General features: G+C 66.8%; 2 protein-coding genes across 2 annotated transcripts; one reads left to right on the forward strand and one right to left on the reverse strand.

Annotated features, from left to right (window-relative positions):
* Positions 1–613: 613 nt before the first annotated feature.
* On the forward strand, positions 614–9,094 carry FAAP100 (FA core complex associated protein 100). The gene is made up of 11 exons (XM_082294258.1): positions 614–721; positions 944–1,073; positions 2,476–2,674; positions 3,319–3,437; positions 3,642–4,597; positions 5,150–5,300; positions 6,219–6,973; positions 7,245–7,381; positions 8,012–8,128; positions 8,460–8,546; positions 8,634–9,094. The coding sequence occupies exons 1-11, from the start codon at positions 628–630 to the stop codon at positions 8,766–8,768; spliced, it is 2,880 nt and encodes a 959-aa protein (XP_082150384.1). The 5' UTR covers positions 614–627; the 3' UTR covers positions 8,769–9,094.
* Positions 9,095–9,745: 651 nt separating this feature from the next.
* On the reverse strand, positions 9,746–12,653 carry FSCN2 (fascin actin-bundling protein 2, retinal; the record flags this gene model as incomplete). Its single annotated transcript, XM_082294049.1, has 4 exons — positions 9,746–9,951; positions 10,031–10,386; positions 10,471–10,627; positions 11,831–12,653. 4 exons carry the CDS (start codon positions 12,651–12,653, stop codon positions 9,746–9,748), a joined length of 1,542 nt encoding a protein of 513 aa, XP_082150175.1.
* Between the last annotated feature and the right edge of the window lie 538 nt (positions 12,654–13,191).

The raw sequence follows: 13,191 nt of genomic DNA on the forward strand, positions 1-13,191 counted from the left end.
GGAATGGGCGAATGTTGCACCCCAGTGCGTGCCTCTTGTGGTCCCTCACCTGGGCCTGGATGGGGCTGGGATGCTCTGTGTTCCCAGTGGAATCTGGCACACCCTGTGTCCCAACACTGTCACCTGGGATGGGGCTGGGATGCTCTGCATTCCCAACGGGAATGGGGAGACACCGTGCCCCAGCGTGGTGCCATTTGTGCTCTAATCTGTGCCGGGATGGGGCCGGGATGCTCCATGTTCCCAACTGGAACAGGGGCACGCAGCACCGTGCCTCCTGTGCTTCGTCACCTGCGGCCAGGCAGAGCTCCGTGTTCCCAGCGGGAGCTGGGGGACGCTGCTCCCCAGGGCCGTGCCGCCTGCACTCCATCACCGCGACGGGCCGGGGTGCTCCGCATTCCGGCCGGGGCCCTGTGTCCGGGCTGGTGTCCGCGGTCTGTTTGCAATCAGCCCCGGAGCCGCGTGCGGCCGGGCCCGGTGCCAGCCCCAGCCTGGAAAAGGGGGAGCGGGAGCCGCGGGAGCCAGAGCCGGGGAGCGCAGCCCGGCGAGCGGCCGCGGGAGAGGGAGCGGGGAGGCGGCTCGGTGCTGGGGGACGCGACAGCCCCGGGGACGCGGGGACACGGCCCCGCCATGGCCCGGCTGCTCCCGCTCCTGCTCCTCGCCGCTCTGGGCTGCGCAGCCAAGCCGGGCCGGCGGCCGGCAGCGGGGGGCGATGGAGCAGGCGGTAATTCCCGCTCTTGGGGCCCCCTTCCCACCGGGATGTGGGCACGGGCAAGGGCCTGACCGGGCAGCTGCCCTGGGTGTGGGGCCGGAGGGAGCCCCGGTGTGGGGGGTGGGTCCTGTCCGGGGCTGGAGGGGTCCCAGGTGAGGGGCTGGGCGAGGGTCTTGCCCTGGGTGAGGGTCCTGCTCCTGGGGACTGCTCGCCGTCCCACCGCGGCCCTTCCAGCCCAGAGAGCCTCGGCGAGGGGCTGCGCCAACCTGACGCTGGTCCTGGACAACTGGAAGTTCGCCATCACGTCCCAGCTGCGGAACCTGCTGCTGTCGGACCACCAGACCGTGCTGCCCGACTACGGCAGGTGAGGGGCCGGGGGTCCCTCGGGGGAATGTGGGGGTCCCTGGGGGGGGAGTGGGTGGGATTTGGGGGTCCCTGCCCTCATGCCGCTGCGCCCGCAGGATCCCGGCGCTGTCGGGAGCCCTGGACGAGCTGTACCGGGATTTCCGCGCCCTGAAGGAGCAGCTGGGCCGGCTCTCGGATCGCTTCGCCCACCTCGAAGCCTCCGTGGAGCAGCTGAGCCGGGCCCGGAGTGCTGCAGCCCCGCCGCGCCGGGGAGGGGTCCTCCAGAGCCCCCGCAGGGTCCCCGGGACCCCGCAGTGAGCGACCCTCGCCCGGCACCGGGGCGGGGGCGGCGGCCGGGACTGAGCCAGGCGGGGGGGAGGGACAGGGGCAGCGCCTGGGGGGCTCGGACTGGGGGCGGCGCAGGCATCACTTGGGGAGGTGTCAGAAAGACCGGGGGGAGACCACCTGGGGGGGCTCAGACAGGCTGGGGGGCGTAGGGATGTCACTTGGGGGGGGTCTCAAGCTGGAGGGGCTCGGGGCCATCACTTGGGGGATTTTTGGGGGGCGGGGGTCCATCCCCGTGGGTCAGGGTCAGCTCGCGGGGGGGTGGTCTCCGCCCCCCCGGGGGGTCCCACCCGGCCCCTCTCTCTCTCTGTCTCAATAAAGCCGCCGCCGCCAGCCCCGCTTCGCTCCTTTCTCCCCGCGTGCCGTGATGGGGAGCGGAGGGGAGGGGAGGGGTCACTGACGGGGCGGGGGTTCCTCCCCTCCCGGTACCGACCCCCGGGAGCCGCCCCCCGCCCATCGCCGCTTTACGGCCTGTCGTAAACTCCCCCCCGCCCATTGCGGCGGCCGCCGCGCAGCCGTAAAGCGGAGCCGCCCGCGCCCCCCGCCCGGTACCCGCGGCCCCTCCGGGAGGGATTTGGGGGGGCGGGATGGGGGGGCGAGGGACGGGGGCTTGGGTCGGGAGCTGTGGGGTGGGCAGGGCGGGCGACTGGGGTGATGGGCTGCCAGTGGAGCTGGGCTTGGGGGGGTGTGGGGGTCTCAGTCAGGCGTGTGGGGGGCTGTGGGGCAGGGCCTTGGGGGCCTGGGGTACAAGGCCTGTGATGTGGGGGGCTCTGGGATAGCTCTGGAGAGTCTGGGGTACAAGGACTGTGATGTGGGGGAGTCTGGGGGCTGTGGAGGTGGGAATGGGGGGGCTGAGGTTGGTGCTTGGGAAGGGGCTGTTTGTGGGGCTGGGCCTGCGTGTCCCACTCGGAGGGGAAGGGGCTGTGGGGCTCAGGGCCGGGAGGACTGGGGGTCCGGACACGTGCTGTGGGGGGCTGGGGGGCTCCGACAGGGGCGCGGGGGTCTGCAGGGCTGTGTCACCACACACTGCCACAGCTCGGGGGTCCGGGCCCAGCCCCCTCACACCCTCGGTGTCCCCCCGCCCCCTCCCCACGTGCCCAGGCCGGCACCATGGCACAGGTGGGGCACAGGGTGGATTACCTGGCCGGATTCTGCTGCCCGGTGGGGGGGCTGGTGGCAGGCAAGCCGCGGGTGCTGTGCCACGAGAACGAGATCTACCTCTCCAATGGCACCGAGTTCGTCTATGTGTACGACCAGGAGGGCAAAGTGCTCAAGGTGAGGGGCTTGGCGGGGTGGGGGTTCACCCTGTGTCCCCCATCCCATGGGGACAGTGTCCCGTGACACAGTGGGGACACGCCCCAGTCGTGTCCCCACTCCCTGTGGCTGGATTTCCTCCCTCAGGATCCAACAGACAAACCCTACAAGCAGCACCCCTTGCTTTGGGGTTTTGGGGTGCTGCCAGCTGGCCCCTCTCCCAATCCTGTGGGACACACATTGGATCAGACTCCACGGGCTCGTTCCCCCCAGCACAGGGGCTTCTCTTCCCCCAGGCCTGGTCGCTGTCCCCGCTGTCACAGCACCCTGACTGACACGCTGCTGCCTTTGTTAATTTGTTCTGATTATCATTTCTAAGAAATCCACCGCTGTAAGAGCGGGATCTGCCTCCCACACTGCGCTCCCGCTCGGCAAAGTAGAGCACGTACCCTGCTCCCTGTTTTCCTTCCCCTCAGGGAGCGGGAATGACAGGCTGCCACAGCCCCTCTCCCAGCCCCCACCCGGGAACACCCAGCTGGGTGCTGCCCAGGGATCCATTTATCCCTGGAAATTGCTTTGGATCCCCCTCTGCAGGGAGCCGCCTTGTCCCTGCCACCCCTCCGGGTGCCGTGGGAGGTGACGTTTGGTTCTGTCCCCACTCCCAGGCCGTGTTCCGCTGCCCCGACCAGGTGTGGCACGTGGAGCTGCTGCCCCAGCCCCGGCAGCTCTACATCCTGTGCGCCCACAGCGGGATCTACTGCGTGTCCCTGGAGCAGCAGAGCAGGTGAGCCAGGGGTGGCCCCCTGTCCCTGAGCTCCCAGGGCTGCCCTTCCTGCCATGGGAAGCGTGAGGCTCTGGATCCATGTCTCCCGGTGCTAAAAGCTCTCCTGCAGGAGTTCATTTCCCAGGGCCAGGCAAAGAGGCGGCCAAGGGACACGCTGGCTTCTCCCCACGGCTTGGCTCACAGCTCTTCCCTGTTTTCCCAAAGGTTAATGGAGCAGACGGACGGCGACGGCCAAGAAAGCAACGGCCCTTCCGGCGTCTTCCCGGTGGAAGCGGACGCCTGCATCTTCCCTGACGCCAGCCTGAGCATGTTCACCCTGCTCAGCACCTTCGTCATCACGCTGGCCCAGGACGAGGGCAAGTGGTGGATGCGGCTGCACGAGCTGCCGCGCCCGGAGCAGGACGGGCCCCCGTACCGGCAGGTCAGCCAGGTGGAGTTCTGCCCCGGGACCGCGCCGGGGGACGCGGGGGACGCGCCGCCCTCCTGCTTCCTGCCCGTGCTGTGCTGCGCGGCCGCGCCCGGCACCCAGGGGCTGTGGTGCTCTGGGGGCTTCGTGCTGGAGGAGCCCCTGTTCAGCCTCCTCTTCGGCATCGACGTGGCCATGCTGGAGTCGCCCATGATCCTGTGCGGCTTCCCAGACGGGCAGCTCTGCTCCGTGCCCCTCAAAGCCCTCAGCTCCTCGCCCGCCGCCGCCGACGGCTGCCGCGACGTGTCCAACCCGGCCCCGCCCGTGAAGATCCTGCACCACCTGGAGGAGCCCATCGTGTTCATCGGGGCGCTGCGCACGGAGCGGCACGCGGCCGACGACGCCGAGGACGAGCCGCCCGCGGGCGAGCCCGGCTGTGACTGCGTGGTGGCCGTGGGCCACTATGGGAAGATGGTGGCCGTGAAGGCGGATCAGCAGGAGGAGGCCACGGTGCCGGAGCTCAGGGAATATTACCTGCGGGGGCCCATCCTGTGCGCGGCCTGCGGCAGCGGCTCCCGCATGTACTACAGCACCCACTCGGACATCTCCGCCGTCGACCTGGACTGGGCGGGCGACTCCTCGGACCCCGAGGACACAGAGAATGGCACCGGCGTGCTGCCCCCCGTGCTGTCCCCTGCCAGCCTGAGTATCTGTAGTGTCGTGGCTCTTTCCTTGTCCTCTCGGGCCTCGGAAGGTACTGGGGGCAGCGGGCTGGGATCCCACCTCTCCTCCCTCTGCAGCTCCATGTGGGCTGGGTGGGGCTCCATCTTTCATCCTTGTTGGCTCCTCTTGGTTCTATAAGTCATTCCTGTCCATTGTGGTTCCTGCTCTTCCCTGCCCATTCCCAGTCCCTCAGCTCGGTATTGCAGGAAGGGGCTGGCCCTCACAGCCGTGGGCTCCCCGCACGGGACAGCCTGGGATAGCCCCAAGCCAGTAAGGCTCCCTCCAAAAAGGGGACGTTCAGTGTGCCTCTGGACTGGCTGCCTGCAGCGCTGCGTGTGTCACGAGCAGGACCCCTGTGTGGCAGCTGGGTGCTGCTGGCTGTGGCTGGGCAGGCACAGGGTGGGGTCCCTTCTTGGGGGTCTGCATGTGGGTGGGGGGTGCTGTGGTGATCCATGCCTGCCTCCATCATATCCCACTGCCTTGGGGAGGCAGTGCCATCCTGCTCCCTGTCTCACCCACCTCAGCCATCCAGGAAGCCCCTGCTCCCTTCCTGGCCCCTTACCTGCCTCATCTGTGCCCGCAGGGGAGTCGGAGCTGTTGGCCCTGTCGGCCAAGGGCCGCCTCGTGTCCTGTGGCCTGTGCAGCCCCGAGGAGCCGGACGTGGAGCTGACCCCTGCTGAGATCGGCCGGAGGATCAAGGAGCTGCTGTCGGGGATAGGGGACACCTCAGAGAGGTAAAGGTGGCACTGAGCTGGGGGTTGTGCAGGTCCTTGCCAGTACTTAATTATGGAATCCCAGAATGGTTTGGGTAAGAGAGACCTTAAAGCTCATCCCATTCCATCCACACCTTCCACTTTCCCAGGTTGATCCAAGCCCTGTCCAACCTGGCCTTGGACACTTCCAGGGATGGGGCAGCCACAGCTTCTCTGGGCACCCTGTGCCAAGGCCTCAGCACCCTCCCAGGGAAGAATTCCTTCTCAATATCCTATCTAGCCCTGCTCTCTGTCAGTGGGAAGCCATTCCTCTTTATCCTTCACTCCAGGCCCTTCTCCAAAGTACCTCTCCAACTCCCTTGGAGCCCCTTTAGGCACTGGAAGGGGCCCTAATGTCTCCCTGGAGCCTTCTTTTCTCCAGGCCGAACACCCCCATCTCTCCTCAAGCTTTTCTCTTGGGAAATTGCTCCAGCATTTACCTTTTGTGGCTGGGAAGCCCCCCACCCTCAATAATATAAAAGCAGTGTTTGAGGGCAGCCCCCTCCCATGGCACAGCCACCCCCAGCGCTGTGGGCGGGCTGGCAGCGGCAGCCATGGCAGCAGAAGGTGGCACAGGCAGGGTGCCAGGCGCCTGCCACGCGTGCCAAGCCAGCAGTAACAGGCAGGGCAGGCACATGCCTCCATCCTCCATGGCTGGCTGTGTGTGGGGAGGGGCTGTGGCCGAGCCCCCCCTCCATCCACAGGGGGATTCCTGAGGTCTGGCTGTCCGGAGCTGCTCCACAGGGTCAGCTCTGATGGGGACGTGGATCTGTGGCTGCCATGGCAGAGAAGCTGGGGGTTTCCTGTGGTGAAATCATGCCAGGAGCGGCTCAGCTGGGCAGCACAGCGCCATCCCAGCGTCCCTCCCGCTGTTTCATCCCTGTCACATTGTCCTTGCAGAGTGTCCTTCCTGAAGAAGGCCGTGGACCAGAGGAACCGAGCCCTGGCTAGCCTGAACCAGGTGATGAACGTGAGCGCGGCGCTGCTCTCCAGCCACGAGGGCCACAAGCCCATCGCCTGCACCGTCACTGCCAACTGGAGCTGCCTCCTGCTCCAGGACACCGTCACCATCTCCTGCTTGCTGGAAAACTGCAGCGAGTACAGCCTGGAGGAGGGCTGGACCCTCTGTGTCCAGCTCCTGGCCAGCCCCTGTGCCTTAGAGGAGGAATCTGTGGATTCGGCCACCACCTTCACGTTCCCCATTGACCAGCTGCTCCCTGGGAACAAGCGGGAGCTGACGCTGCCCCTCGGCCCCACTGCAGACACCAAGCTGGACCTGCCTCTGACCATCTCCTGTGCCCTCTACTACAGTTTACGGGATATTTTGGGCAGCGGCTCCGACTCCTCCGAGGACCTGGATGACTTCCTGCCCGACGACTCGCCCCTGCTGTCCCCGGACAGAGAGGGGATCTGCCTGCCCCTCAGCCAATGCACCATTGACATGCTCCAGTGCCTCCGTTTCGGGAGCAGCCCCCCCGGGCCCGATGCCCCCCCTGCCCCCTCAGACCCCGTGGAGACCTTCCTCAAAGTGTCCCGGGAACAGACTGAACCCGAGGAGGGGAAAACCCCAGGAGAGCAGAACCTGCCCCCCTCGGCAGCATCCATCCGGGTGTCCTCAGAACTGCTGAAAAATGCTCTCAAAACCTCGGAAACAGGTGGGTCCCTGGAGAGGAGCATCCCAGGAGCACCGGGGAGTCTCCTGGGGCAGGGGCACTGGCAGATTGGCACTGTCACAGCCCCTCCCTTGGGCTGTGTGACCCCACTGCCCCCACCACAACATTGGCACAGCGTCTGGCAGTGGCAGTGGCGTGACTGAGCTCAGCGTGTCCCAGCGGGGAGGGGTCCAGCCCGTGCCACCCCTCAGGGGCTGCCTCAGGCACACGCTGTCAGCAGTGTCACATCTCTGCTTTGTCCTTTGGTCCCCAGATGTCCCACTTTGCTGTGCCACCCTGCGCTGGCTGCTGGCAGAGAACCCCGGGGCTGAGGCACTGAGCGGCACGGAGGTGGCATCGGCACGTGGCATGGCGCCCGATGGTGGCCACGTCCAGCTGCTCGTCCGAGAGGCAAGGAATGGGTTAGCCCTGAGCCAAGGAATGGGTCAGCCTGCAGGGAAGCTCTGTGTCCCACAAAGCCAGCTCCTTCCTGGAGCCAGGGAGACGAGTGGATGCATGGCTGTGCTGTTCTGACCCCCTCCTGTGGGGCTGGGGTTCAAGTGCTTGGCTGGACAGGCGGCATTCCCGGTCCATTCTGCCACCCCTGGGCTTCCCAAAGGCTGTGGTCATTTCCCTCCCTCTCCAGATATTCCCGTTTCTCTGGCTCTAAAAAATGAGGGGAAAATGTACTTGGATTTAGGTTGTAAATCTACCCCATGCAAAATTCCTCTCTAAAGGCACAGGGAAAATGGGGATTTCTGCCCAGCTCTCCACCTGAGGGGCCCCCAGGTACCTGATGCAGGTGGATTTGCACCTGAGAGCTCGGATGTCCGTGGGATGATGAGTGACAGTGTTAATTCTGCCGGATTCAATCCTGCCAGGGCTCATCTGGTGGCACCGGGCTGGGAGCAACTGCTCCTGGGAGGGGCAGGAGGGTTTGGGGGTGTGTGGAGCCTTCTGGGGAGCCCAGTGCCTGTGGGGAGGGGTTCTGGCCCCCTGCTGCCCAGTGAGGGTGGCAGTGACACTGCTCTCGCTGTCCAGGTGACCATGGATGACCTGAGCCCAGCGGGTCCCATCCAGGCTGTGGAGATCCTGATGGAGAGCCCGTCCCTGGCCCACATGAGCAAGACACACCACGCCATCATCCGGCGCATACAGGTACCCCCTGGGGGCAGGGGGGACCCCAAAGTGACCCCAAACCCCCTGGAATGGAGCCCGGGGTGCAGTGGGGGGCATTTCTGTGGCACCATGGTGTGACAGACCAGCACCACTGGAGCTGGAGTTCCCCAGATCTGGGGGTCCCAGGTTTGGGGCTTGGGTTGCCCTGAGATTGGGGCTCCCCAGGGCTCGGGGGGTTCCCCGTGGCTGGGACTCCCCAGGGCTCAGACTCCCTCAGATTGGAGGTTCCCAGGGTTGGGGCTCCCAGGATTTGGGGGCTGCTGGGGCTGGGTGCTGCCAGCTCCCCCAGCACCCTCCCTCCCTCCCCCAGGCACTGGTGCTGGAGCAGGCGGCACAGGGCTCAGGACCCCCCGACCTCCGCATGCAGTACCTGCGTCAGATCCAAGCCAACCACGAGGTGAGCCCCCCGATCCCTCCCCGTGGGGAGCACGCCGTGGGACCCCCGCCACCACCCCGTGCCTCACCCCCCGGCCCCCTCCCGCAGATGCTGCTGAAGGAGGCACAGACCCTCCGGGACCAGCCGCCCCTGGGTGAGGAGGGGGCTGAGGGCTCTGCCACGGCCGAGAAGCTCCTGGACATCTACCGGCAGCTGCGGAACCCCAGCCTGGTCCTGCTGTGAGCGGGGGGCGGCCAGCCCGCCCCAAACCCCGCCGGCCGGGGCGGGGCCCGCGGGAGAGCCCCCCACCCCACCCCCCGAAGCAGGCGTGGGGCCGGCGGCGGTCTGGGCGGGGGGTGTGTCTGTGCGTGTTTCGTGGTCGTGTTGTCGGCAGCACCGGGGGGTCTCGGGGCTCCGGTGGCGGAGCGGGGGCTCCTGGGCTGGCCCAGCCCTGCCCCGCCGCCCCCCAGCCCGGCCAGGCCGGGGCAGCCCCCCGGGGCCGCGCTGTCTTGTGGATCCGTGGTAGTGTAGTGGCCGTGCCGAGCCGGGCCGGCCGCGGGCTGAGCCCCCCGAGCCGCCTTCAGGATCAGGACAAACAGGGTGCTGTGCCCGGGGGAGCCCCGTTTTCTGCTGGGCAGGGGAGGGGGTCTCCGCTCCCCCGTTGTTTCTATAAATGATCTCGTATCTCCGTGCTGGTGCGGCGTGGTCCGGCCCCGGCCCCTCCCGCACCTCTCCACTGTCTGTAACTCTGTCGTCTGCCATGAAAACGATCCTGTTGCTCACCCCGTGCCTGGCTCTGTTCCTTTCCATCCTCCCGGCGGGTCCTGGCAGCTCCCGGGGTGGGGGGTTCCACTGCCACTCCCCTGCTCCCCCAGCGTGGCAGAGGGGCCAGCGGCTCCCCAGCCTCCTCGGGGTCCTGCCTGCAGTGGCTTTGCTTTGCTGACCACCCCCATCCCATGTGGCACCCCTGGGGGTCCCTGCATCCCACTGTCCCCGGATCAGCCCTTTCCATGGGGTCTGGCGCTCCTGGGAGGGAAACAGTGCTGGATCTCGATGAGAAGGAGGATGCAGCGCTGCCCCGGTGTGATCCAGGTGACTTTAATGCCATGAGTCATGGGGGCACAGCTTCCACGAATGGTGTCACCGCTGTCACCACCCCCCTTTGCCAGGGACAGGCTGGTGCCCGTGGGCAGGAGTGGCCATGGTGGGGGCTCCGGGGGTCAGTACTCCCACAGCGTGGCCCGCAGCACGGACTCGCTGTCGGCGCGCAGTGTCCCCGCGGGGTCCCCGCGCAGGTACCGCCCGTTCTTCCCTTTGATGGCCACGCGGCCCCGCTCCCGGAACTCGAAGAAGAAATCCTCGGAGAGGTCCCCGTCGCTGCACACCGACCCGCTGCTCGCCACGTACCAGTACTTGCCCCCCTGGCCTGCGGGGAGCCCCGGGGGGGGCTGTCAGTGCAGGCTGGACAGACCCTCAGGGCCACCCCCCCATAGCCCCCCACCCACCTTGGATCTGGTAGGCGCCGTCGCTGAAGGTGATGTGGAAGACGTCGTAGACGGAGCGGTTGGAGTCGAGCAGGTTGGAGCCCCGGTGGTAGCAGACGAAGCCGTGCTCCCCTCGCAGCACCAGCATCGGGCGGTTGATCAGCTTCAGAGTGAACTCCTCGTCCTCCCCTGCGCAGCACGCGGCCCTCAGCACCCCAGGGACCCCCCCGTCCCCCCTGCCCCCCCAGCACTTACCCACGGCCTCGCTGACGGCCGCCAGCTGCCCGTTCCTCTTGGTGCAGACGTAGCGGCCATTGCTGGCGCGCAGGGCCACGCGCCGCCCGCGCCACTCGATGTCAAACATGGTGTTGGCAGCGCTGGTGACAGAGGGACAGCGTGAGTTGGAGGTGCATGTGCCCCCCCAGACCGTCTCTCCAGCCCACACTGCACCCCACACTCACATTTCGGTGGCCACGGCCTGGATGCCCCCATGGGCCACCAGGGTCCAGTAGTTGCCAGTGTTGGTGTGGAGGCTGCACTTGTTGGTGTCGCGGTCGATCTGCATCTGGAAGGTCTCGTGGTTCAGCTCCTCGTCCTGGTTTGCCGAGACATTCACACCTGGGGGGAGAGTGGATGTTGGTGCTGGTCCTGCTCTAGACACTGGCACTGGTTCCTCTCTGACTGCCCGCACTGGTCCTGTCCTGGCCCTGGGCACCACTCTGTCTGGCCATGGTCACCGATCCCACTTTGGCACTAGTTGGCACTAGTCCCACTCCAGTCATCATCAGTGACCCCGCTCTGGCCATTGTCAGCAATCCCAATCCAGCCACAGGCACTGATCACATTCCAGCTGCTGTCACCAGTCCCACTCAGGCCATCAGGACCAATCCCAGTCCAGCCATTGTCACTGTCCCAGTCCAGCTATTGGCACCCATCCTATTGCAGCCATGGGTATCGGTTCCACTCTGTTGGCTATTGTCACCAATCCCACTCCGTCCATGGTCACTGATCCCGTTCTGGCCATTGGCAGCGATCCTGCTCTGGCCATCAGGACCAATCCCATTCCAGCCATTGTCCCACCCCAACCATCACCACTGCTGCCCCACGGCCACCCTCCCCTTCCCCCCCAAATCCTCCTGCGAACAATTGTGCTAATTGGGCTGGTTAATCAGCTTGTCACCACTGTGTCCATCTGGTCACAAACCCCCTATTTATAGCTGGTCCCCCCCGTCACCCGGCACTAAGCTGCTTGGCACGGGGGTGGCACCGTCCCCAGGGGGCACCTGGGGGCGAGCAGGGTCCCTTGGGACTCAAAGAGCCCATGGAGGTCCCGAGGGGCTCTGCTCACCTGTGGTCACGTCCAGTGGCTCTACACACGTGTGTGCACAGGGCATCGTGTGCGGTGTGCACAGGCAAACGTGTGAAGCTGTGGACGCTGCACGAAGCCTTGCACACCTGTGTGTGTGTGTGTGTGCACACCTGTGCACTCCCACAGCCTGCCAGTGCACACACGTGTTCACACACAGCCCTGCACGTGCACACATGTGTGTACACACACACCCACGCATTCCCCCCGCAGCCCTTCCCACCTCACAGCTGCTCCCACTCCATCCTCACTGACCCCAGACCCCCCCAGGCAGACAGGACCCACTCATGTCCCTCTCCAGCAGCCAGGCTGGGGTCCCCCATGTCCCCAGGATGTGGCTGTACGGTTCCCCCCCGGCAGGCACAGTGCTCTGGGGTTGTTACTGTGGGGTCTCCCCCGGTGTGGGGGTCCCTGGGTGGGCAGGGATCGGGTAGGGGGGTGTGGGGAGCTCTTACCCTGCCGGATGGAGACGTATCTGCCGTTGGCCGCCGTGAACACCACCTGGGGGTGACTCTCCTCCAGGTCAAAGAGTTCATCTTTGCCCGGCTTGGAGCTGCGGCCGGATTTGAGGGTGCCGGTGGGTCCGGTGGGCGCCAGGTATTTCCCGTCGCAGTCCTTGAACGCCAACTTGCCGGCCTTGAACTCGAGGGTGTAGCCGGTGCCGGCGCCGGGCTCGGGCACCAAGGTGCCATCGCAGCGCAGGTAGCGCTCGTCGGCCGTGCGCAGGCTGTACTTCTTGTCCTGGAAGCAGAGGGTGATGAGCGCGTCCACCCCCCAGGGCAGGTTGCTGTCGGTGGCGATCTCGTCCTCATGGGCGCTCAGGTGGGCGTAGCGGCGGCGGCTGACGCTCAGCAGGTTGGCCTGGGGGTGCATGGCCAAGTGCACGGTCCAGAGCTCGCCCTCCGTCACGCTGGGGGCGAAGCAGGACAGCCGGTCCTCGCGGCCCCCGAAGAAGCGCCGGTGCGGGGCCGACTGCAGCGCCCAGCGCCCGTCCGACTGAGTGATGATGCTGAAGCCTTCGTCCCGGCCCGGCTGCTCCGCCTCGCAGCGCACCTTCCCGTCCTTGTCGGCGCCCAGGTACCGGCCCAGGTGGCTCTTGAGGAAGACGATGGAGCTGTCGGCTTCATCCTGCTCCAGCGTCCAGATCTGCTTGCGCTTGAGGCTGGGCGCCGAGGCGTTCACCTTGTAGCCGAAGCTCTCCGCCGTCAGGTACCGGCTCTCGCAGTTGATCAACCCGAACTGGATCTTCAGCACCTGGTGGATGCCATTCGTTGGCATCTTCCGCCGAGGCGGGGCGGCCCCCGGGGGCCGGCGGGGGCTCCCCGGCGCTGCCGAGCCCGGGCGTCGCGGCGGGGCCGGACGGAGCGCCCGCTGCGGGGGCGGCTGCGCTGCCCCGGACCCACGGAGCGGGACGGGGACCCGGGGGGCTGCGACCCGTTCGATTACCCGCAGGTGGGATTAGAGACCGGCCGGGTTGCGATGGGCACCGGGGGCGCCCGGGCGAGGGGGCACCGCGGCAGCCCCCGGCCACGCCACCGTCCCTCGCCGCGGCCCCGTCCGGCTGTGGCGGAGCCGCGGGTGGAAAACTTGGGTGGGAACTCGATCCGGGCCGGCGTATCCGTTCCGATCCCGGCGGGTTAAGGTTACCGGCCCCTCTGATTCAGCAGCGGGTCACCTCCAGCCGCGCCGCCTCCCGGCCAGCCCCTAAGCGCCTTTTCCAATTAGCCAGGCATTTTGATTAGTGTAAACCTTTTATCCTGCTTTGGGGCCCTTGGCCTCCATCTGTCCTGTGGCCCCAAATCCCTCCTGCAGCTGT

This window comes from Coloeus monedula (assembly GCF_965178545.1).
Source record: "Coloeus monedula genome assembly, chromosome: 19".
NCBI lineage: Eukaryota > Metazoa > Chordata > Aves > Passeriformes > Corvidae > Coloeus > Coloeus monedula.